This window comes from Homarus americanus, unplaced genomic scaffold, assembly GCF_018991925.1.
Source record: "Homarus americanus isolate GMGI-L3 unplaced genomic scaffold, GMGI_Hamer_2.0 scaffold13603, whole genome shotgun sequence".
Lineage (NCBI taxonomy): Eukaryota > Metazoa > Arthropoda > Malacostraca > Decapoda > Nephropidae > Homarus > Homarus americanus.
The window spans coordinates 172,501-200,000 of record NW_024755719.1 but is presented as its reverse complement, the minus strand read 5'-3'; the positions used below and the strand labels follow the sequence as shown (position 1 = coordinate 200,000).

The 27,500-nt window shown below is 41.3% G+C and overlaps 1 protein-coding gene across 19 annotated transcripts in view; it reads left to right on the top strand.

Annotated features, from left to right (window-relative positions):
* LOC121856643 (neuronal acetylcholine receptor subunit alpha-7-like) overlaps positions 1 to 27,500 on the top strand; it is a 128,069-nt gene that overhangs the window by 60,036 nt on the left and 40,533 nt on the right. For 8 of the 19 annotated variants that reach the window (XM_042352302.1, XM_042352298.1, XM_042352305.1 and 5 more), the window contains one exon: positions 1,424 to 1,510. The exons of 1 other annotated variant lie outside the window; for it this stretch is intronic. In XM_042352302.1, coding sequence (XP_042208236.1) covers positions 1,424 to 1,510 — 87 coding nt within the window. Of the gene's footprint in view, positions 1 to 1,423; positions 1,511 to 9,216; positions 9,304 to 9,557; positions 9,645 to 10,942; positions 11,030 to 13,325; positions 13,413 to 27,500 lie in introns of all 19 variants that reach the window. 10 more of the 19 variants (XM_042352297.1, XM_042352300.1, XM_042352307.1 and 7 more) reach the window with 4 other exon arrangements.

The following is a 27,500-nucleotide window of genomic DNA, read 5'->3' as shown; positions in this document are numbered from 1 at the left end:
ACCAACTCATTAAGGATGGTGATTTAAGCTATATATTAACTTTTGAGAACGATGGTTTTAACCTATAAAATTTACTCTTAAGGAACAAATCAATCTAATCCATCTCAATAGGTTGGGGTTTAAACCATCAGTATGAACGAGTTTAGGTCACAGTGCATCACAGAAGGAAGGTTTACACTCATCCATCACCAGGCTTGAAGAAAAGGTCTCTTGTTGGATCATACTTTTACCACCATTTTTTTTTTTTTTTTACCTCCAGAGTCAATTTTTTTTTATGTGTTATTCATTAGTGCTTTATAGGTTTTTTATCATCAGGATTTAAAACAGGGAGCTGAGGAGGAAGTACAGGAAGTGACTTTGAGAGTTATTGAACTTTTCTCAAAAAAAAAAAAGGTAGATTAGTCAAAGTTGAATGCCTTGGATAAAAAAAAAATCCCTGCACCCTTTTTCTTTTTCTTTTCTTGTTATGTTTCCTTAAATAATGCATCTCTTAAAAATGCCCCAATAATTAATAAAGATTCTATTTCAGCTCAATATTAGTGAGAATAATAAAGATTTTGACTCTTATTTTATTCTCACAAATACTAAAAATGATCTAGTAATGCTTTAACGGCTACCTTAAATAAGACGCTCCATCAACTTGGTCATGGCAGACAGTCCTTACCTTGGTTCACTGCTAAAAATAAAACAATATATATTTGGCTCTATCAGATGAGTTGTGCTCTTTAAGACAGTAGGGAGTTTAATCTGTGGTGCTCGCTACAGGTGACAAGTTAAAAACAAAAATCTGGACTTTTTTAACCTGAGCCTGTAGTTCTCAGGGCAGACAGATGCAACACCTACCCTGATTTTGGCTTAAAATCTAAAAAATAAAAATAAAAAAATAAAATCATTCATAAATGTTGTAGCGTCATACTTGTTATATTTATTTTTATTTATCATTTATCTATTTTATACTTTCATTCTTTTCCCTGTTGTGTTGTTTGGTTTTCAGTTGTCAATTTTAGCTTTGGTTGTTGACGGTCACAGGGGACGAGCCAGGTGACCGAGCTTACACAGGTGTCCCTCAGTGTTGCCCTCCTACCTTTATTACCCCCCCCCCCCCATGTTTGGTGTCCAGACAGCATCACTACTCTATTAATTCAGGTGTCTTTCAGTTGTCCATTCTATACTTCTAATAGTCGTGTTTTTTGTAATCTTCGCATCTTCCCCTGGAGACTTTACCAAAAAAAAAAATCATATATTTAACAAAAAAAAAGCTCCTTGACATGATACAGAAAAAACAATATCTGTGTAGGCTTCTGTGTAATACATTGAAATATTAAAATAAAACCAACTGTAAATAAGTATTGCTGCTATATCTTCTTTCTGCGAGAAGAGGATTAAAAACCACAAATTAAACTACCCTGTTCTAAACTTACAGAAATAACAATTCTACTGTCGTTAACCCTATTCTTGAACATGGTGTCAGCCACCACACCCGCCACGTCCGAATCGGTTCCTCTAATAGGTAATCTTGGTCACGGATGAAGTCTAATGTACAGTGTCGAACGCAAGAGCGCGGCCAGAGATACCCCGGATGTTCACGGAGGGAGTAAACATATGGTTTAATATCTATTTATATATAGATATATATATATATATCTCGAAGTTGGTTTCATTCCTTAACTGCTGTTACAGGCATTACAGAGTTGCCCTTCATATAGCGGAACAGGTTTATTTTTTGTAATATATTTTATCTCTCTCTCTCTCTCTTTCTTTCTTTTATTATCTCTGTCTCTCTCTCTAACTCACGTAGCCCTTAGCCATTCTGTTTTTAGTCTGAATCACACTAAATTCTCCTCTCTTTCCCAACTGTCTCTCATTCTCTCTCCCCCTCACTAAATAACATCTTCCTCCACAAACCAACCAAACCTTCCAGCTTCTTACCCATGCTCCCCTACCTCCCTCACCCCCCCTATCCACTTCACAAGAAGAAGAAAATCTATATATGATACTCCTCCCTCCCCCCCCCCTTCTCTCCATACACAGTAGACACGACATAAACAGGTTCACACAGATCATGCATTCCATTCATGATGGTGTGGTCAAGTGTCACGCAGTAAGCACTCAACTGCAAGTGGGGAAGCCAATGTTTGTCTCTCTTACCTTTGCTTGTATGTCACTGTGTCTTGGTTCCCGTTATGGTCGTCTCTGTGTCCTTCAGTGATATATATATATACATTATATATATATTCTTTTATTTTATGTGCAATTTGCATTACAATTGGTACAAGCGCAGCATGTTATTTGCACGCACACGGTACTACTGTGAAGCTTGCCTGGTGTATAGGAAACTGCCCCGCTCTCCTGATACAGTTTTAGTCTATAAGGAAAGTTTTCTCTCCCTTAGTTTTGTTTTATATGTAATCTTTATTCTTAAGACTACATACTGTGGTCCTCACCTGTGCTAACTTCCCTCCCTCCCCCCCCTCCCCTTGCTTCACTCTAACCAGCTGTGTGGCGAGTGATGTGTTCTATCGTCAGGCAAGTTGTGTGGTAGAAACGCCACGTGCTTTCTTTTAATTTACTACTTTATTCATGGTACATCTATTAAGATTAAAAAATATTCACAGATATGTTATAAGCGTTTTTTAAAGACTGTCCATATAGAGTGATAATAATATATTTTAATGTGTATTAATTTAAATTTAAGACCAAATTATAGATAACCAAGGCTGATTATATGTTACTACTAACGTGTTCTCCTCCTGGACAGCACCTATTCCTCCACCTCTTGTTACTACCATTATCGTCTACCTTCCTCACCTCGATAACACAATTCAACATGTGCAATAATTACAGACAGGTCTTTATCTAAAAAAAAAAATACTTATTCAAATAATTAAGAATTTCAGTATCAAAATTCCTCGATGGTGAAATGGCTAAATTACTAATGGATCATTTTTGCTGCTGCTGCTTCCTGCATGTTCAGTTATTGTGCCTCTTGCGGCGAGTTGACTGAACCCTTCGTCACTAATAAGTCATTCCTTGGATAAATAAGAATAAGAGATAAATACACTTCACTGTTCAAAATTAAAAAAAAAAGAGGAAAAAAAAACAGTTGAATATTTCACTGGGCAAAAATATAGGGGAAAAAACCCGTGGTCTTGAGAGCTGAGGGTCCCGACGGTCATAGTGCGGCACAAAGGTTAGTTAGTTACTTTATGCATGCGTGTGTACTCCGTCTTATATACTTCTGTCAACAGATTGGATCGTTACCGCCGTCAAGTTTATGTATCACTTTTAACACACCTCGGGACGAAGAGGGTTCAGTAACTTGTACACTCGCAAAAACTTGAAGCTCACTGCAGTCTCATCCGAAGTATATATTCTAGAAGCAACAAACCAAATACTAATACACACTTGTTGTCTTCTCTACTAACTGATCAACTATTATTCTTCCTGTTGAGAAAAAAAAAAACCTTATTTGCGTCTCACTACAAAACAGAGACATATATTAAGGTGATCAAGTAAATAAGTTTTGTCGTCTGAGAACTTTTGTGTCTCAGCCTCTCACAGCGGCTATCATGACATGTCTTCTTAATGTTCTCTTTTACCTTTTATTTTACTGTATATATTTATAGTTTAATTAGCCCTTACGGGTTATATGCATGACTTAACTTCGGACCGCTGAGTCTGCCCGAGTGAATACGTCCTTAGTTATCCTCTGTCTCAGTCCTCACCACCACCACTACTTACTACTGCTACTCTCTCTCTCTCTCTCTCTCTCTACCCGCACTAACCAGCCAACCCCCTCCCCCTCTACTTGCTTCTAACACCCGTCCCTACCTACAGCACCATTCATCACCACCACCACCACTATCCTTTATATGTTTGATGTGTTGACGTGGTGAGTCCAACTGCTCCGAGACGTTGGAGTTGATCTTGCTGGCGAGAGAAAGAGAAAGAACCTTTGATCTTCTGTTTACAAGTGAAAAATGTTGACAAAATTCTCTGTACTAGATTATGGGAGGTTTTAGTCATGGGTATTGATAAAAGTTGATATGATAATTAATTCTGATCTTAATCATCGTTAGTATTTGAGATTTTAAAAGTTTCTTCAAGTCAATATTTTGAATTCTGTCTTTGCCACAATCTCACCAGCATTACAGTCTTCAGTTTGTACTACAGTTCAAATTCAGTTTTAAAATCATAAATTCCTCCTCTTCAATCACATGTGGAATTACATACTTGTAAATGGCCCAAATTGATGTATTTTTAACAGTCTCTTGCTGCAGTGTGGACCATCTTGTTACGGTCCACACCTGGTTCACAACACAGTACCTCCTCACATTCACTCATTTAACGACACCGTGTAGTAGTAACTCACTGAAGGTCAACCTCAACACTCCTGAGTGATGGAGACGCCACATCCTCCCTCTGAATGTTCCCTAGAGAAGCATGCCAACCCAACCTTACTTACCCCCCCTACACCTTCACCCGAGACTCCTGTTTAAATACCTAAAAAAAAAAAATAAGGACAAAAAAATAGTGTTCACGGAAAACTGAATAATAATCATAATAGATAATGTATATATAGATATATACTATATACACAGACATATATGTGTATATATATATATACTCCTAAACGTAAATAACCTGACAGTCCTTCCCTACCGGTAAAAAAGGCTACATAGGTTGAATAATGTTGTGGCGGAGTCAAAGTCTTTTAAAAAATCACTTTTCCCGGAGCTTCTCTTCCTTGACTGTGCTGCCAAGGTGCCGCTAAGACTGCCAGCCTCCCTACGAGTGTCCACAGCACCTCTTGTGGGGTCTCCCAGCCCTGGTACTGCTCACGGGGACCACAGATACGTCACGTTCAAGCACCTCACTCAATTGCACTGCAACTTGTGTCGAATTTACACCAGTGATGACAACTGTAAACTAATCTAACACCACTGACAACAACAGCACCCCTGAACTGACACCACTGACAACGACAGCACCCCTGAACTGACACCACTGACAACAACAGCACCACTGAACTGACACCACTGACAACAACAGCACCACTGAACACACCACTGACAACAACAGCACCACTGAACTGACACCACTGACAACAACAGCACCACTGAACTGACACCACTGACAACAACAACAGCACCACTGAACTGACACCACTGACAACAACAGCACCACTGAACTGCACCACTGACAACAACAGCACCACTGAACTGACACCACTGACAACAACAGCACCACTGAACTGACACCACTGACAACAACAGCACCACTGAACTGACACCACACAACAGCACCACTGAACTGACACCACTGACAACAACAGCACCACTGAACTGACTGCACTGACAACAACAGCACCACTGAACTGACACCACTGACAACAACAGCACCACTGAACTGACACCACCCTGACAACAACAGCACCACTAAACTAACACCACTGACAACAACAGCACCACTGAACTGACTGACACACTGACAGCAGCACCACTGAACTGGCACTGACAACAACAGCACCACTGAACTGACACCACTGACAACAACAGCACCACTAAACTAACACCACTGACAACAACAGCACCACTGAACTGACACCACTGACAACAACAGCACCACTGAACTGACACGACTGAACTGACACCACTGACCTTACTGAACGACACCACTGACAACAACAGCACCCTGACACGGCACACGACAACAACAGCACCACTGAACTGACACCACTGACAACAACAGCACCACTGAACTGAACTGACACACTGCAACAACCACCACTGGCAACAGACAACAACACACCACTAAACTGAACACCACTGACAACAACAAGCACCACTAAACTAACACCACTGGCAACAACAGCACCACTGAACTGACACCACTGACAACAACAGCACCACTAAACTAACACCACACAACAACAGCACCACTGGCAACAACAGCACCACTGGCAACAACAGCACCACTGACAACAACAGCACCACTGAACTGACACCACTGACAACAACAGCACCACTGGACGACACCACGACAACAACAGTACCACTGAACTGACACCACTGACAACAACAGCACCACAGACAACAACAGGCACCACTGACAACAACAGCACCACTGACAGCAGGTGCACCAAGAGCATTACCAGGAAGATCATAACACAGTGTACGAATCACCACACTGAATAACAACACACCTGCTGAAGAACACCACACCTGCTGAGAACAACACACCTGCTGAATAACACCACACCTGCTGAGAACAACACACACCTGCTGAGGAACACCACACCTGCTGAGGAACAACACACCTGCTGAAGAACAACACCACATCTGCTGAGGAACAACACACCTGCTGTAGAACAACACCACACCTGCTAAAGAACAACACCACACCTTCTGAAGAACAACACCACACCTTCTGAAGAACAACACCACACCTGCTGAAGAACAACACCACACCGGCTGAAGAACAACACCACATCTGCTGAAGAACAACACCACACCTTCTGAAGAACAACACCTGACAACACTCACATCGAGGGCTATAACACCGAGAAGAACAACAAGAATAGGAGGACATGGAATATGAATAACAGAAGACTGAAGAACAAGAGAATGAACAGAAGCTTCGGGGAATAAGCTTTCGGCAGGCAGGACACTAACTATATTAAATGATGGTGGATATGAGCTGACTGTAGAGGAACTTAAAGTCTTCTGTAACTGGGTAAACAAACTGTGCTTTAACTGACTGTTGATATGAGAGTGTATAACGAACCCAATTTTACAAGCACGAAAGAAGCTCATGAACTGTAATGGGCCAAACTCACTCACGTTAAACAAGTCCAGTTTACAGGAGAGAAAGAGAAGCTCCTAACCAGATAATATTTCTCGCTAAACGACTCTTTTTTTTTCCTTTTTTTATCACAATAACTTTTGCAAAAATAGTAACTTTATCATCAGCTGAGAAACTTTGATGAAGCCACGAGTTATTCCTAAAAAATCCCGATGTTGTTTCCACTTGAGAGGTGAAGGATGACGTGTTATCGATCATCCTTGCAGCATCTCGGGAATGTATAATTAGAACAGAACGCTCTATCTAAGCCTTACCATTAGGACTTTAGACTAGATTTATATAATTTTAAATACAAATTTTAATATAGTTAATAGATGCGCCCGCAGTGATAATACTAAATATATTCTAACGATAACGATAATATACCGCACGTAAATAAAAGATATATCAACATAAAGGAAAATAACAAAACAAAAATGAATAATGTCGAAATTGGACATTAATTAGTCAAACTACACTTAGCCCGCCCCCCCCCCCAAAAAAAAATTAGTCAAACTCTCAATTATCAAGCAAAACAAAAATAAAACAATAAATTATCCAAAAATAATTCGACCGTTTATAAAAATAAAATAAAAATACTCGACACAACTAGCCGTCTCAAACCAGTCTGTTAAATGATAACACTAATACTAATACTACTAAAATAATATATAAATGTGATGATGAATTAAGGGATGTCTCCTGTGCAGTATAGTTGTTTCTTCCTGACAGCCAGCAGACAGCCCACACACCCTCCCTAGCTCAGTGGGATCAGCTACACCCCTTACAGTCTTATGATTCCAGTGTGTGCCGGAGGAGAGCCTTGTGTCATAATGTAGACAAAGTTCTCCAGTAAACCGAGTACGTTCTCCCCCCTCAATATAATTATAAATTAACTAACAGGGGAAAGATTACTTCTTCTTGAGGAGTTCCCAGTAAGCGAAGATATACCAATAGCGTTTGTCTTGTGATCTAATGCTAATGTAATAGGATCTGACCCTTTACACCCCTTCTCTATCTCTCTCTCTCTCTTAAGTCAGATCCTCTGGCCCACGCTGGACGTAAGACTGGATCCCTATTCAAGTGTATCCTCACCAAGTAAATTTCATGGCCTACAGACTGCTCAGTACGTGATTCAAAGCTCTTTGTTGTGACAAGCTTTTATGTGTCGTAGTCTATGTCTAGGTAGGATACAGTAAGCCAGGTATCTGTGGTAGATACAGCAAAGCCATTAGTGTAACCTGGAGATATTATTGATTTGCTAAAGTGTTGACAGTAGACCAGGCGGCTGAAGTTGTTGTGTGCTCATGGTAGCCAAGTGTAAATAATGAACCCAATGATTTATGACTTGTGTTTGACGATTACCTCGGTATAAACACGTAGACCGTCTCTGAGGACTACCGAAAGCTCAGTTTAAATTCAATATAATACGTAAACATTTAATATGACACGAACTACATCGACCTTTAACGAGAGAGGACGCTACTTGACAATGACTGCAGCTATCAAAAACCACTAAAGTCTTGCTAAAACGAGACAATAGAGTAATATAACAAAGGCACAAATACATACCTAGAGAACTAACTACTGTAGTGCTATAGAACTCACAGCTCAGTCTTAGAGGGCAAGATAGACCACGCAGTTTATGGCTAACGTAAACCATAGGCACTTTAACAATCCTGTCCCAACACCTTAAGTGGTCACCATACGTATAGCGCACTATCTAGATGTCATGTTAGTACGCACCATCACCGGGTTTCTTTTCTGCATGTCATTAAAGAGAGAGAGGAAAAAAAAAATACACTGACGACGTACTACAAAAGCCTCAAGCACTTCTGTTGTTTTTTTTAAGACCGTTGTATACTCATAGGGCGCAGGCAAGACCGACGTAGGAACCGCAGCGAGGTAATAAGGGAAGGACGTGTGTATTGTACTTGAAGACGAGAAGCCGCAGATCGTACACAACCATCAAGACCAACAAATGTTATAAATTTTGTCTCAATGGAAAAAAAAAAGGAAAAAAAAAAAGAAATGCCCAATCCCTATACCCCTTTATTTCCCGATATATTATCCTATAATCCTTTTACCTTATTATAATACCTATAACAAACCCTATATAACCCCTCAATACCTCAGCCTGTATACCCTAAAGCCTATTTATGTATGTATATTATCTATAATCCTCGGAACTGTTTAAAATATCCTTATCCTGTAGAGCCACTAAGCTGACAGATATGTACGCTTCATCGCCAACTGATCCTCCTCAACCATTACCCTCCCTCCCCTAAAAAAAAAAAACTCCTGCTTCAGCTGAATGTTTTTTAACCACTGAAGTTAACCCGTTATATTCTTTTTTCTTTTATTGTTTCGTAGGTGTGACTGTACTGCTTTCACTTACTGTCTTCCTTGACATGGTAAATGGGTCTATGCCGACTACCAGTGAATCTGTTCCCTTAATAGGTAGGAACCAGAGTTCAAAGTTAATCATGCCATTTCACCATCACCAAGTAGTCTGTATTAAATAAAAAACAATGCGGAAAATTTATCTTTAAAAAATAATCGTGTTAAGCACCATTATAACCCTTTAGAAATCTTTCTCTTAATTATTTATTTTTTCTCTTCAATTCTATTTCTCTTTATTTATTTTTTTTAAACCAACACACAAGTTGTTTTCACCTTCTTACTCCACTCTCTGCATTTGATTATTGTTTCAGGGGTTACCATCTTGCTATCCTTGACTGTATTCTCAAACATGGTTAATGATACCATGCCCACAACAAGCGATGCCGTGCCACTTCTAGGTAAAGCCCACTCTTCCGGGGTCACCACCAGCATATTATATATCTCTCTATTTATATATATTTAAAAAAAATTATATATACATTCATCCTTCGCCACTGTACGATTGTTTCGGCTCGACCTTCAAGTCACACCCTCCCCTCCCCCCCCTTTCTCTGTGTTGCCACACCCCCACTCCCTCCCTCCTCATCCCCTACTACCAGCTAGCTAGCCACACCGGCTCCCCCACTCCCCTCCACTCACTCACTCCCTCCCCCCGCCACACACCATGAAAAATCTGTCAATTCTTCTGCATGATTATCCCTTAAGATAACACTCCCTCCCACTCCCCTCCCCCCCTCCCACAACAACCTCCCTCTTCCCCTCTTCCCTATGTTGCCATGATAATCATTGACGGGAGTAAGTGTCAACCTCAGTTTTGTTGTACATGGCAACGAGTTCTCTCAAAAGTGACATAGTCATTCCATACTTGGACAACTGAGGGGGACGAATTCATACCTGACATAAATATATATATATTATCTCTTCTTTTTTTTAATATTTATACTTTTAATTCGGTGGTTTTGTATCATCATTACATACTACTACTACTACTATTACTTAGTCTTCTATAAAGAAATTATCAAAGATCATAAATAACGGAACTGACATGCAAGTGACGCGCTTAAAAAAAAAGGAGAAAAAAGTCCCTGCTTTAACCCAGCTGACGAGGAACAACAACCACCTTCATGCACAAAGTGTCGACAAGTCTTCTGCGCGCACCTTGTATGTGGCGAGTCCCTCACCGCCAGCGTTCCGTTCCGTTTTCCCCGTCATCCAACATCCTCACCCATCGCCGCCATCATCATCCACCATCATCATCGTAATCACCACATGAAATAATGTACATACAAGACCTAAACACATATTCATTGGCCCCTATGGCTGTCAGGCGGATTCCCAGCGCTTCTTGTGATCTTTGAGGATGACTCTCCCACGGACACAAATCGTCCAATGGTTTTAAATCTGGAGAGGATTAATTAATAACCACGTCACAGAGCTGCTCATATCCGCCTGGCAGTCATCCATACAGTTCTCCCAGTACACCAACTTGGGAACTTTATGCTTGTTGTTGGGACATGAGAGAGAGAGTCCCAATGTCCCGACACTCTTTTTTAACCAAGTTGCTGATGCCACCCCGCCACACTATACAACCCGCCGATGACACCTTGAAAGCCGTCCAACTCCGCGACAGCTTTCTTGGTTCAAGTTGAAACGTACCGTGCCTCACTGACTCCTTTGCCATCCTTGTCTCTTGCAGGGGTTACCATTCTCCTCTCCCTGACAGTTTTCCACAATCTGGTGACCGAGACGCTGCCGCAAGTATCGGACGCCATGCCTGTGCTAGGTAGACTAAACGGCAGCTGATCGCTCGCCCAACGCGCCGTAGACTATAATATGTTTGTGTCGTGGTCTTCGGGACTGTCTCGACCTCACTGCTCCGTCGAGTAACTCTTGTGATTCCTGAAGTCGTCCTCTCCATGACGGCGGCTAAGAAACTCCACCTTGGAGTGAATTTCAACATAATTTATCCACTTATGGCCCAGGATTATTATGGCCAAGATTAGTTCTTTTTTTTTTAATTTTGTTTTTTGTTGTTGTTGTTGTTAGTGAAAGAGGAGAGTGATTGAAGAGCTTGAAGATCACGACCAAACTTTCTCTCTTAATTCGTGTTATTTCAGGTGTCCGTAACTGTTGGTGTGTCACATCGCTGTTACTCTAGTGTGTTAAACATATGGATGATGGATGTCTTAACCTTAAAACTGTCCAAACAAAACAAAACAAAATGTGTCCTCTGGTTTTAATGTGTAAATCAGCATGGCCATATGTAAATTAGTATTGATGTAAACTAAAAAACAAAGAATAAAAACAAAAAAATAAAAAAAAATATCCTCCAGACTTCCAACGTCCACACAGCCACGAGTAAACGCCGCGTAAATTCGGTAAAATGTAAAAAAAAAAATCAATTTACATGAAGGGAGAAATAGTGACTTACGTTCTTCCCTCCCTTTAACCACCACCACCTCCCCCCCTCTATAGATATTTTTTTAACAGAGATAAATCAACAATGTTAAAATATACCAATATCCTGTAGCATTAAGTATGACTATACAATATTGTTTCCCATCCTTATTCCTTCCTTTCTACCCTCCTTCCTCCCTTTTTCCTTCCCTCCTTTACCTTCCCTCCCTCCCTCCCTCCCTCTTTCCTTCTTTAGTGTGTCCGCATATATATTCTCAGTTTTGCCAGTTCCTTGGTTCTGATTGGTTCTTCAGTTGCCATATAGTGTTTTGTTTCTATCACCTTGGTCCACCTCTACCCCTTCCTTCCCCCTCCTACCCCCATCCTTAATCCCCCCTCCCCCCTCAAAAAAAAAAACCAACCCCGTCTTCCATTTTCTCAACTTTTAGGTCTCAAGTGTTAATCGATGTTTCATGATATTTGTTTATTAACTAAATTATACTATTTTATAATGCTGTTGTGTCCCCGTAGGCTTGTTATTGTAAGTTACGGGGTTGTGAAGTGGAGGTCAGGTGATCAAGTGGCCCATACCTGTGGCTTATACCTTCAATTAGACTCGTTTAAAGAGAGGCTAGTTAGTGTACCTGTCCTGTGTCAAGTCATTAAGCTTCACTGACTCACCCACTCCTAGTTTACAACCCCATAACTCATCGATGTGTTTTTCTTAGTGAACGTAATTAAAAAAAAAAAAGATATCCCTGATAATCTTTTTTTCTTATTCTTATTATTATTATTATTATCATTATTATTATTATTATTATCATTATTATTATTATCATTATTATCATTATTATTATTATTATTATGATAGTTTTCCTGTGTTGTTGCTCTTACAGGTGTGACCGTTCTCCTGTCCCTTTCTGTCTTCTCATTAACCATATCAGGAATATTACCCACGACTTCCGACGCTGTGCCTCTGCTAGGTTAGGCCAGAGTCGAAGGTGGCCATACAGCCCAAACCAAAAAATCTGCAACCCTGTTTATATTCCCTTGCAACAATATAAGCTAGGATGGATATTTGGGACTACTTTTATAAAGCATTTGATCTAATTCCCTATAATTCTAATTTTTTTAGTATTTTTTAATCAGCTCTCTTTCTAGTCTGTGTAAATAATTTAATAATTGATGATGATGATGATGATTACTACTCTTGAGTAGAGAAAGTCTTGCAGCATCTGTTTATATATATAAATATATTATACTCTTAGTGTACTCTCTAAGCTTTTGCTAAAGTTTCAAGATCTAAGAGCTTAAGGAACACAGGGGTTGAGCTGAAACTTTTGCCAACTTTCCCGACGTTTCTTTCCATCTTAATTCTATCTACCCACACTTGGCCTTGAACTCCTCCTATTGCACTTAACTTCTCTCTCTCTCTCTCTCTCTCTTTCTTTTTAAATATATATAATATATATATATTTTTTCCTGTTTTTTATATATTATTTCCCTACTTCACCTCTCAACTACTTTTTATCTTGTTTCCATCACTCTTCTTATCGGTAATGCTTTGGGTCAAGTAGTCCATGTACTTCTGTATACTCGTATCAACACATGAATAATCTCTCTCCCCCTCTCTCTCTTAACTACGGTACCTGGTGGGATCACGCCGCTCGCAACACACACAGGCGTCACCGTTCTGCTCTCGCTCTGTGTCTTCTCTCAATTGATTAACGAGACACTACCCCAAACCTCGGAGGCGGTTCCTCTTCTAGGTTAGCTGCTACCCCCCATCCCCCTACCCACAACCACAACAACCAGCAACCCCTCCCCTCTACCTTCCCTTCCCTACCACTACTACCATCATTCCCTCCACCCCCTCCTCTCAGACGTTAATGTTTATAAGACTACTTCAGAAAACGTTTAAAGGACACGATTGTTTTGCGTTTTGTCTCGGTCAATTTTGCCCCTTTTGTTTCACTCTCTTCTACTGCAGTTTACTTGTCTTAAACAACTGCCATGGCTTTCACTCCAAAGGTCACTAATCTCATAATGATAAAACTTGCTTTCTCTTAAATGGTACACCAATCTAAACTACTAACACCTAAATGTCACAGGAAGTTATTATAAAACACTTCTTGATATATGTTTTGTATTTTCTGTTTCACCGCTCGCACGACCAATACCCCACAGTTATCCCTCAAGTAATCGCTTTCCTCAAATGTATAAAAATATATAGTTATATATTTATACATAATATATATTTCTGTGTTATAAAGTAAGAATATTCGTCCAAATTTACGTCTTGCTTCTAATACATTAAACCTAAAGATCAGACCCATTGAACTTCCACAAAGGTTAATCGTATTTAATCAAAGAATAACAATGAAACTCTAAGACAGAGGTATATTAATGACCATCTTGTTTACCTGTCCCAAGTAAATGATTCACTGTCTCACTCAGCAGAGTAAACCATACTGAACCCTGGATGCTTTAATGAGCTCTTGGTAGTATTTCGAGCCACGTGTTTGACTGAACACTGCTTCGTCTTCGATTGCTTCGCCGTTTACTGCCGCACAAAGTTCCAGGTGAAGACTCTGGTTAACACAGCGTGAGGGCAGCACTGTTTTCCCTCCCCGCGCGGCTTATCACTCATTTCTCTTGCTCAGTGAGGGCAAGATCAGGACGTCCGGCCGTACAAGCTAATTTAACAATCAAAGAAACTTGCAGAGTTCCAGGTATGGTTTATAGTTGTGTCTGTAAGGTTTTATTTGGCGGTTCTCATCGAGTGATATGACCAATGTAAAGTGATCTCGTGTTTGGGAGACGTTTCACATAACATTAAGTGACGTTGTTTTGTATTCTCTGGGTTCGGCAGGTGTGACGGTCAAGCTCAGTTTGTTCGTCTACCTGGAGTATTTTAACGCCTTGACCCCAGTGACCTCTCCGCTACCCATCCTTGGTATCTGTAACTCTCCTGTCTCACCTGCCACCACCTGTTGGGCGGCAGACTTTGTGAGCTGGAAGGCAGGACAGCTGTTCACCCTCCCTCATTGTATTGTCACTTTCCACTAAATCAGACTTATTATTTTGCTCCCATGCAACAACAACAGTGCCTCTGGAGCTTCCTGAGGCTCAGAGTGTCCCCAAATACGACTCACTTAACCTAAGGATTGGTTATCTGAACGCTGCTGCCTCTCGGGTAACAAAGTCTCCTACCTAAACAGGTCTTGAGGCGGACCGACATTTGAGATATCTGTCGGACTTTTGTCATTAACCAAGAGGGGTCGTCCACATATCCTCGCACTGACTCTGTTCACGCGTTGAAATCCTTCGAGACCTTCATCACATTTATTCCGTGGACTAAACTTTTTTAATGGAGGCGGTCGATGTTATGTAATGAAGAGATAAACAGCAATAATGGCAACATTTATAACCGTAAAAATTATCCCTGTTTGATGTTATTGTATGAAGTATGGATCATTGTGCACAGCCCCTGGTGTGTGCGTGTGTCGTGTGGCCTCACTAACACACTCTAACCTCCAACTGAAATTCTGACAAGACCAGAAGCTTGTGTTCCATATACGACATTATTGTATTATTTTTACATATTTTTTTCTGTCTCGAACATGTCACTAAAAGTGTTAATACAGTTAATCGTATACTTGTAGAAGCACCTTCTGTACGACAGTTTAAGGTGGATGTGATAGTGTAAATGCTTCTCAAGTTTAACGTACGGAACCGTCATTAACGGTCCAGTTCTTTGTACAGAGAACTCCAGTTAAACGTCACAACATTTTAGTTAAAGTAAATATTCCCAAGTATTCACTGACAACTACCTCGGTCCTTTTTTTATTTCAAGAAATAAACACGTCCAGTATACCGTGTCAGTAACGTCCCGTGACGACATCTTCCACTCCGGTGAGCGGCTACACTCAGATGCCTCCTCCTCTAAACTCTTCCTCAAAACAACCCCCTAAACTAACTCACCTGACCACTGTGCTTCACTCTTGACGTGTTGCTGCTGCTACTTGAGTCACTAATATCTCAGGGCCTGTGTGGGGTAGCACACACGCCCGACACTGGTAAATTTGACCGAGCAAAGCGGTGACCCAATTTTCATGGACTGCTTAGACTACCTTGCACAGCCCCGCCCCGCGGCCCCGGCCTCTGAGTGATGGTCCACGTGTGTGTGAGTGAGTGTGTGTGTGCGCGCGCGCTCCCCGCCACCCCGGGGGGGCGGCCCACCACCCGGTCTTTCTGCCACCTTCAATATTTGTCACCACGTTTAAGATATGATATATTGTTTCACACATACACATACATATCTATATATGTATATTTACATGTGTACATATGCATAAGAGAAACACATATATTCAGATGTAATTTACTAAAAGGTTAAGTTGAACACACTTGATCTTTGTCAAGTTGGTTGATGCGAAGTAAAGTAATTCAAGGTGCCATACAGTAAACAAGACAGCGACAGACGTAGGATAAAGAATGCTACCCCACACGTTAGTAGACCCTCTCCACATACAGGACACTCAGCCTTCCTGCTCTCACGTGCATGAGGGGACGCGGCCTGCCTGGAGCAGGTCGTTTTCTGCTTGGCGTTCTCGAGACTTACTCCCTTCATAGTGGATCACATCATACTTGTTTACATCATTCAGTTACTGGATCGTGAGATGATCCAGACGTGTATAGCAAGATCCACCCCTCCCCCTCCCACCACTCACAACCCCTATCTTCCCCTACAAACAACCACCCGCCCCCCAAACTCCTCCCCACTACCGCTCCCCACCACCGCCCCCCGTCTCTCGCCTCCCCCCAGAACACCTCTTTATAAGTGTACGTGTGCCTGAGCATGCCCCCACCTGGAACAAAGTGGTCGTTCTCATGACTTGCTAATTAAGGGAGGTAGCATTCTTGTTCCTCATGTAAGGGGCCAACACAGGGCACGGGGCCGAGGCCATTATAGGGACATCTGCTTCCTCTATTTATATAAAACATTCTCACTTTTTTGCATTTTGCTCTTTCAATTACTTCAATAACCACACAAAAGCACTGGAGGTGATTGTGACCGATTTATATATATATACATAGTATATACATTTTACATGTATATATAATACATAGGTACGAATTTTTTTTATTCTACCTGTCTTTCTCTCTCTCTCACTTTCTCTCATTTTCTGAGGTTAAGTCGAATAATAAAATAAAGCTAATTTTACGTTGTTGAGACTGTGTTAACACGGACCATTCACTCCACCGTCCCCAACACCACAGTTATTGATAGTAACGTCAGTTTGGGTAACAACATCGTATGTTATTGCTAATAGTATCGCTACTACTACTACTGTCCGTAGTTACTACCACTAGTATTACTTCTACTGTTAACCACAGCTATTACTACTACTACTGTCCGTAGTTACTACCACTAGTATTACTTCTGCTGCTAACTACAGCTATTACTACTACTACTACTACTACTACTACTATTACTACTACTACTACTACTACTACTACTACTACTACTACTACTACTACTACTACTACTACTACTACTACTACTACTATTATTATTATTTCTCCTATTAATTACTCCTATTAACTACTACTACTTACATCTACTACTACTGACCATACTTACTACTACTGCTGCTACTGTTATTACTACTGACCATACTTACTAATACTAATACTACTATTACTACTACTATTAACTACTATTAACTACTACTATTGTTTCTACTAATATTACTGACCATAGTTACTACTACTTCTACTACTCCTACTAACTACTCCTATTAATTACTGCTAAATTGTTTTTTTTTTAACGTGGCCTCCAGCCTCCCCCAATAGCCACACCTTCGCCACCATTTTATTACCTTAATATTAAATATCCTAATACATAAGTAGCTATCCTAGCTGTGTTGAGTTAGTTGCGCCGCAGATCTATGTGGCATTCAGTGACTGTAGCCTCATAGTCAATATCTGCAGCAGTTGTCGGGATTGGGGCAGAAGCTCTCGTTCCCCTGAGGCAGAGCAAAGCCGACCGAAGGAGAGAGAAAGACAGTCGACATCTCATCCAGGCTGTAACGTAACTTCTGGGCTGCTGCTTCTGTTCGGAGATCACCTCCGCGAGTCTGGCGTAGAAACATCTTGCACTTGGTCCCTTCCCGCCAGAGGTTGTGAACACGAGAGGAGTGAAGCTGCCTTGATCAACGTTTTGAATTCTCTCCCCATATGCCCTTCTCTTGTCGTTCTCGTTCCTCCTATGTGCAGCATCGAGAGCTAGGTTACGGTGACATGCGGCCATGGGATCAAAAATCGTGATGTCGAAGAAAGCTCCGCTGTTCCCGCGTCCAGAATCCTCGAGCGCTGACGTCCACACGGGCTTCGTTAGATGTGTTTGAAGTCCTGTGTTGGAAGATCTCACCATCCAATGGAAGGAGGGTCGGTTCTACCATGACATCCCGGCAGATTTCCTTCAACATATTTGCTGTAAGATCCCTTACCTCGTCATGCCTCATGCATATGAAGCCCCCCTTCTTGCACACCATGGCGTGATCGCCATCATAGGAAGAGCCACACACGCATTAGGAGGGCAAACCTACTGGCCGACCGTACTTTAGAGCAATGGCATCTGTAAATTCTTGTTTATTAAGACTGAAACCATTTGCCCTTATCGGTAACGTAGTTAACCAGTTCGAGGCGCCCACCTCCTGCGCTATAGCTACTTTTTATCCAAATTTTCTGGTACCTGCAGCAACAGTTGCTGCAACTTATCATTTTGGCAGTGCTGTCGATCTGTCGTAATGGACCTACGAATCTTATTTACTTCACTGGTATCCACCTCCCCTGTTGCATTCTGGGCTATTATGTGGTCCGTGAGGGCTGCCGTGAGCTTAAGTGAATTTTGATGTTCGGTGGCAGCAATCTCCTCTGGATTGGTTAGTCCCATCCCTCCCAGTCTTGGTGGAAGTGCAAGAAGTGCTCTTTCTGCTGGGGTTAAGTCAGGGTGTTTCACTAATTTAGGAATGAAATTGACACTGATAACTTCTTCCAGAGGGTGGAGGAGGGGTCCGATATCAGGGATAGTACGCATCAGGTAGTTCCAACGATGCTTGACTCCATGGGTGAATGCAGCAAAGGCCACATGTGGCTCTGTGTTAGCAATCTCAGACAGAGCTTGGATTTCACTAACCCACTCATTTACCTTTCCCGCTACGTACTTGGTCTTGAAGTCCGCAGTGCCAATTACTGTGCCTAGATGTCTTTGGCCGTCCTTAGTTATTTTGACCTCACTTCCGCCAAAAACCTCCAATGCCCGTTCGTAATGTTCTGGCTTCACGATGAGGAAGGACTTGCTGGCGTTTGGGTGGTACCCTATTTGTGGACCTCGCGATGTTACCAAGTCCCACCACTTTTTGATGCCCTTCACTTTTCCTGCTCCTGTGAGGTCATCAGCATATGCCACTTGTTTGACCCCCGTTGTTTCAAATTCTATTTCTCGTTGGAGCACTGATAGGCCAATTGCATACATTGCCATTGCAACAGGGTCCCCCTGTGTTGTTCCCTCGGTTGACTGTAAGAAGGTATCACCTCTTAGAGCCTTGTTGCTTACTATGTAGAGGTCTGATGGATTCCTATACGAATTTTCAACATACATCGCAAAGCTTGGACACTTGATCTTGATGTTGTGCAGTGCAGCCTTGCGGTCAAGTATGTTGAATGCGTTTGAAGCATCCACCAGGAGAACGGCCTCACAATCACGCTGCTCAAATATCAATCTCATGGCGTGAATGGCGGCCTCCCCACCAGCCTGGTGGCCAGCACACACTTGTAGGTTCCCTGCTGCTGCCCTGACATCATCCTTTACCACCTCCATTATGCATTTGCCGATGATCCGCCTCAGCACTTTCCCCACCCCTATAGGTCTGCATCCTGGTTTCTTTTCCAGAGGAATAAGGCGGCAGGCAGTCAGGGCCTGGAGGTGATGGCAGCAAGAGGTTGCAAGCTTTCTTGCAAGGGCGGCAATAGCAGTGCAGAGGTCGCTTGCTACAGGGCCAAACTTGTCTGTGCTGAGGATGACTCTCCAACCGTTTGCATCCAGACCTGAAGGGCCGGCTCCTCCTCGAGTCTTCAGTGCCTTTTTCCACACCATCTCTCCTGTTATTTTCTCGAACAGGACAGCATTTGGTGGGATATAGTCACCCTGGAACCTGATGCCTTCGTCTTCGCTTGCAGGGGGATGTTTCTCTTTCAATAGTTTTAATGTCTCTCTGTTTATTGGCATCACCCCACCGGAGGATTCCTCTGTGAGAGATCTTACCGCAAGAGACACTTTTCCCACACGCATTTTGTTTCCGAATTTTCTTGCCACATCATCGGTGTTTTGCTTTCCGTCACCCGTAATTTTTAGTCTCTCCTGTAGTGTTCTTGCTTCACATAGGAGATCATCAAGGGCCCCAGTCTGCCACGTTGCCAATCTTCTCTTCATTGCTGCCACATTTTCTTTGTGCTTAGTCTTTGTGTGTGTCCTCTGACAAAATAGATGTTGTATTAATGCCAGTATTTGAAGAGCTAAAGGGGCGAGGAAGCGGTCCTGAGTGTAATCAGTCATGAGGCGAGTCATCTCCCGAATCATTTCTTTGGTGGCCGCACACTTGGGTGGTTCAAATAAGTTAGCGGGCGACCACTTGACAATTTCTGAGTAGGTTTCTTTGACCCATATGTCTGCATTTTCCATCGACATGTCATTCCACTGAGGTGGCTGTCTCTCATTCTCCTCATGGACACCTGCTACTAAGGGAGCAGCATTTATTAGTACTACATTTTCGGGTTGAGTAGACTCACTGCTATCATTTCGGATATCATCGGGTGGTTGGGTCCCGGCGATATCCACTGTGGCCACCTGTGTTGGCTCCCTGCGACGTGGGTTCCGACACTGGTCTAGCTTCCTGCAATCCACACATGGTCGGTTGTTTCTCGCACAAACACAATTTGTGCAGTTTTGGTTCGGGCTAGCACAGACGCAGCAAAGAATGTTACCAGGCATAGTGAACAGCACCTTGGACGACAGATACGTCCGCCTCCGAACATCTGATTTAGTCCCAGGCACAAGATTATACTGGTTCTTATGAGGGAAGGGCGGAGAGGTGACAGGCTGGACTGCTGTGTCCAGGTAGTAGGGGCATACGTGCGCGCGTGGGTGTGTAGGCTACCCCCCCCTAATAGCGACCATCCATACGTCAGAATGATACACTATGGACAAGAATTCGTCACACCAAGCTACTGCTACTATTGTTTCTACTAATATTACTGACCATAGTTACTACTACTTTTTTTTTTTTTAATGGCCTCCAGCCTCCCCCAATAGCCACACTTTCGCCACCATTTAATTACCTTAATATTAAATATCCTAATACATAAGTAGCTATCCTATTACTACTACTACTACTATTGTTTCTACTAATATTACTGACTATAGTTACTAATACTACTACTACTGCTGACCATAGTTACTACTACTACTACTGACCATAGTTACTACTACTACTACTATTACCTACAGCTATTACCACTACAAAACTCCCATTATATTCCTTCACCGCCTATTACTCCTCCTGCTGATGCTATTATCCAACATGATAGACTAACTCGCGCACAGCCAGATATATTACCCTATAAATTGGCATCTTCATTATAATTGGTGAGTTTCTTGCAAGCCGTGAAAATTGCTTGCAAGAATATACAGTAGTCGTTCTTTTAATTTACTTGGCTAGCCAATCACAAGACAGGAAATTGCCGTTATATATTTAATTAGGCCAGCCAATCAGAAGACAGGAATGGGAAGCTGGCCTCTCCTTCTCTCCCTCGCTACGTGTGCAGAACTGGTTGTTGAAGGGATTGTGTCCTAAATATGCCCCAGTTGTGTGTAGTTAGTAGCATTTACTATACATTATGGGATCACTCGCTCTCTTCATCCTCACTTGTAAAAAAACCCTTTGATAAGCAGAGTTTAATCCTTTGCTTTACAGGGTTAAGTATCATGTGGATTTTATCTCTGAAAAAGACGCAGTAATATATTAATGTTCTTTAAAACACTGATAACGTCTTTATTTGATCATTCTCATTCAACCTAATCATTAATATATTTAATTATCAAATATCTCGTAAGTTTTCAAGCGTCACCTCCCACACACACACACACACACACACTGTTATGTCTTGAGTCGTGGTCAAGTTGGTGTTTTTTTTTTTACCCCCTTTAAGAAAATGATTATATCTCTCCCAAGTTTGTAAAATTAGTTGTTGATGTCTAGTATAGAAAAAAAAAACTCAGTGTTGTGTGCTTAAAGACCTATTAAGCGGTTGTGGCACGATAATGCAGTCATAACAAGACCAACAACAGCAGCACCACCAAAACACCGTGTACCCTCGCGCGCCATTGAACTAAAACAGCGAGTTAGTTTACATGGCGGCGTCTCCTGTTCCCCCCCTCCCCTCCCTTTGTGAATCTCGCTGGATCATCATATTGTCTCTCCTTAACAAGTCAAGCAGTTGCGTTCATTGTTCAGCTGTCATGAGAAAGATACGAATCACATATTAAATTTTCCTCCTTCATGGACTGTGTACAGTATGTATATTAATGACTTTTTTTCAAATCCCTGAGACAAATTTCCGTGGCGTTTTCTTTTACTTGAGAAATTCTAAAAAGAAAAAAAATTATCTCCCCTCATCCACGAGAGTTTTGATTCTTCCTCTTCAATATAAATCATTGTTTTTTTTTGCCATATTTTTTTACTTATTATCATTTCCTTATCAGAGGTAATTTTCAACTTGCTTTCATCAACTACCAAATGAAATGTAGCTTCCCCTCCCCTCCCTCCCATGATGAAGGTGTCGCTATTTTTCCCACCCTCGGCCACATCAGGACCCACACGAGACACCACCTCCATCAAGAGGACACATTTTCTTGTCATTTCCTCTCTGCCACGAATTTTAACTTGAGTTTTTTTGCTCTCTTATCATGATGAAATTCACATGACTTTTATTCCAAACTCAACATAAAAGAATTTTCAAGGAAGATGATATATATTTTTTTCCCTTCATTTACTACTCCCTCCCACTTCCCTTCTCTGGCCCTCTGGCGGTGAGCGAGTGTCGCCACCTTTACCTCGCCAGCAGTGTCTCCCTCTACCACCAGTTGCGCACACTTATTCTGCTTCTTTTTTGCTCTACCTCTTGCATGTGTTTTTTGACATCCCCTTTAATGAACGTGTGACGAGGCTGACTCCGGCAACGTCGACACAAAACTTTTAAGTCTCCATTAATACCTCCTCTTTTCAGCTTCAGGGAAACACAAACTTTTTTAAGTGATATTAACCCCAAGGACTAAACTTATACTCTGACCGTCACTGTACGTCAGATCTCTTATATATTTATATGATATATATATTTAAAATCGCTAACTCATTATTAATTAACCACATGTCTAAATACTAAACTAACTAATTCCAATTCTATCTTTTCAGCTTCATCATGACAATAACCATACAATTGTAATCTCTCTTAAACAACACATCTAACAACACCAACTTAAACCTTAACTCACCCAAAACTATCCTTGGTAACCGCAACCACACGTTAAGATACGCTGTTTTTAATTTTACCCATTTTAAATATTTTTCCCCATTGGACGTAACAGAGTTTTATAAAAAAAAAAATCAAACGTTTTATTTCATTAATTTGGGAAGTTTTTAGTGAGCTTCCCTAAGTCAGACACTCCTCTCCCTCGGCATCCAAGTATCGACGGACTAAGCTCATATAAACATTTATAAACGTCTCTAAAAATCTGTAAGATTCCTCAGAGTGAGAATTATACAACAAATGTACTCCATATAACTGTATATATCTAATCCCAAACACTGATTACAAGTGTACAGGTTGGCAACCTTGTAAATAAACTATAAACTCAAACTTTGAAGAAAAAAATGGAAATCCCATCTATAAATTAATTTGCATTCCATACTGTGGCACCCCCCTCGTGTGGTATGCAAAAACATTATGTAATGTATGAAGGCTCCAACGACCTCACTACTTAACAAAAAATATATATATATAAAAAAAATCTTTGTTCATTTTTTTCTGGGTTCATTTTGTTATTCTCTGGGGCATCTTACTTGTTCATTGGTGTTATATATATGTTCTCTGTTCACATATATGCTGATGGTAACGGTTGAAATGATGATTTTGCATATCTATCCGGTGGTATAATTGTTGATAACTATATACGCCCTTCATACATTTTTTATATAGCTTTGACATCTCTTTTAACCAAACAAAATAATAATGCATGACCACCCACCCCTCAAAAAAAAAAAACATTATTATAAGAACTTAAATATAGTAGTTGTGAGTAGTTAACTATTTTTAAGTAGCTTTTATTAAACATAATCTGCTTCTATTAGAGTTTGTTGGTACCTTTTAGAAGTGTGTATCTGAGATCTCTCTTATCACCTCGAACCATCACTATCACCTCCCTATCACCTCCCTATCACCGCTATCACCTCCCTATCACCGCTATCACCTCTTCATCACCAATATCACCTCCCTCTCATCACTATCACCTCCCTATCACCTCCCTATCACCACTATCACCTCCGTATCACTACTATCACCTCATTACCATCACTATCACCTCCCTATCACTACTAGCACCTCCCTATCACAACTATCACCTCCCTATCACAACTATCACCTCCCTATCATCACCATCACCTCCCTATCATCACTATTACCTCTGTATCATCACCATCACCTCCCTATCATCACCATCACCTCCCTATCATTACTATCACCTCCCTATCATCACCCATCACACTCACCTCATCATTACTATCACCTCCCTATCTCACCATCACCTCCATCATTACCATCACCTCCCTATCAATCACCATCACCTCCATCACTCATCATCAATTACCTCCCTATCCACCCATTACCTATCACATCATCATCACCATCACCTCCCTATCATTACCACCTCCCTATCATCACCATCACCTCATCATCACCATCACCTCTATCACCACCCTATCATCACCATCACCTCCCTATCATCACTATCAATCCCACCATCACTTCCTATCATCACTATCACCTCTGTATCATCACCATTACCTCCTATCATCACTATCACCTCCCTATCACCTCACCATCATCACCATCACTCACCTATCATCACTATCACCTCCCTATCATCACCATCACCTCCCTATCATCACTATCACCTCCCTATCATCACCCATCACCTCCCTATCATCATCACCTCCCATCATCACCATCACCTCCCTATCATCATCACCTCCCTATCATCACCATCACCTCCCTATCACCTCACCCATCACCTCCCTATCATCACCACACCTCCCTATCATCACCATCACCTCCCCTATCATCACTATCACCTCCCTATCATCCCATCACCTCCCTATCATCACCATCACCTCCCTATCATCACCATCCCTCCCTATCACCACCATCACCTCCCTATCACCATCACCTCTCATCGTCACCATTACCTCCCCATCATCACCATCACCTCCCTATCACCAGCATCACCTCCCCTATCATCACCATTACCTCCCTATCATCACCATACTCCTATCATATCTCCCTATCATCACCATCACCTCCCATATCCTCCCATCATCACCATCACCTCCCTATCATTACTATCACCCTATCACCACCATCACCTCTCATCATCACCACCTCCCTATCATCACCATCACCTCATCACCTCCCTATCATCACCATCACCTCCCTATCATCACCATCACCTCTGTATCATCACCATTACCTCCCTATCATCACCATCACCTCCCTATCATCACCATCACCTCCCTATCATGACTATCACCTCTTTATCATCACCATTCTCTCTTATTCTTCACTTCATCATATTTTTCTCCTATTCTCAGTTTTTCTTAAGATATTATAATTTTTTTATATCGTAAATTACTGTTTATTGTTTCCCTATTTCGCTTTCATCTTATTTTTCTTTATTTATTTCATTTCTTCTAATTCTTCTTCCTTTTCTTCGTTTCTTCTTCTTCTTCGCCATTTTTTTATTTACTGACTATCAATTTCCTTTCTTCTTCTTCGATTCTTCGATCTTCTTCCCCCTTTTCTATCCACTTTTATCAACGTTTTCTATCCACTTTTCCTTATCTCTCTCTTCTATTTCCTATTCGTGTATCTTCTCTTCTCCTCGTGTTTCTCTCTCATTCTTTCCATCATTCTATCTCCCTCCTTTCCATCCAGCCATCCATTATATTTATTCCCCCTTCCTCCTTTTATTCCTCCTCTTACTCTTCCTATCTTCCTCCATCTTCTTCTCCGGCTTCTTTTCCTCATCCTACTCCTCCTCTTCCTCCTCCTTTTCTCATTAATGCATCACGAGATGGTTGGCAATCACTAGACAACCTTCCTTCCTTCCTTCCTTCCTTCCTTCCTTCCTTCCTTCCTTCCTTCCTTCCTTCCTTCCTTCCTTCCTTCCTTCTCTCAATCCCTCATCTCACTTATACATCCTCATACCCTTACACCCTTGCATTCACCCTCATGTCTTCATATTCACCCACACCCTTCACTTTACTCTACACACACACACACACACACACACACACACACACACACACACACACAACCTTCACATACACAGCCTCATATCGTTAACACCCCACACACCCTCACAAACACCTTCACACTACATTCACCCTTCACACCCTCACCCACCCACCCACTTACACCCCACACACGCCTCATTCTCACACTCACACATACCCAACACACCCTGACATTCATTCCCTCACACACACACACTCCCCTCACACACCTTCACACTCATTCCCTCACACCCTCACACACTTTCATCCCCTCATCTTCACCCCTCACACCCTCACCACCCCCCCCTCACCCATACCACCCCTGTGTGTTAAGGTAGTGCATGACCAGATTTCTCTTTGGCGTGTTGTAAAAAAATTTTGCTGAATGTTTTGCATGATTTCAAAAAGCGCCCACATCGAGTACTCGCAGCCCAGTTCATTCAGAAAAGAAAACAAAAGGAAAGCAAAAATTAATATACATAAGGATTTTTATATTTGTCTCTTGTTAAATTACATATGGCTTCTTTTTTTTTTACTATTTTGAATATTTAGGATTACAAAGTTGTATAGTTTAGCATTACTTAGTGTCTGCCTAGTTGATACCTTGTGTTTCATACTAAGCAGTTTATTGTGTATACTTTTTTAACTTGACTATTCTCCTCCTCCTCCTCATCCCTTTTCCATTTTATCTCTCTCTCCCTATCTCCCTTCTTTACTCATTTATGGTGGAGGTGATAATGTCCAGACCCAAAATAAGACAAAATTGGTTGGAGTAACTGAGTGGGTTTTTTTAAAGATAATTGAGGGTGGGTTTTTTTGCTTTGTTTGTTCAAGATAATAATTACTATTTTTGTTTGTTAATAAGATAGAAATAATAATTTTATTTGTATCAGTAAGACAATAAGACAAATATTTCTTTAAGGTTTCGCTGTATAAAATTATGATGAATCTATTTCTTCGTTTTTTTAGTGATATTGGAATTATTTTTTGGCAATAGGAGAAAGATTAATACCTTCTTTGGGTCAATAAGATGATAATCCACTTCTTCTATTATACTTCAAATGATAAAAATTCCTCTGTAGTAATGAAATAGATTTATTCTTTGTTTTATATAGATTTTTTTCTTCCTTCGTGGATTAATTTGTTCTGATGAAACCGAGATTCATTAAAACCCTCTACCGAGTT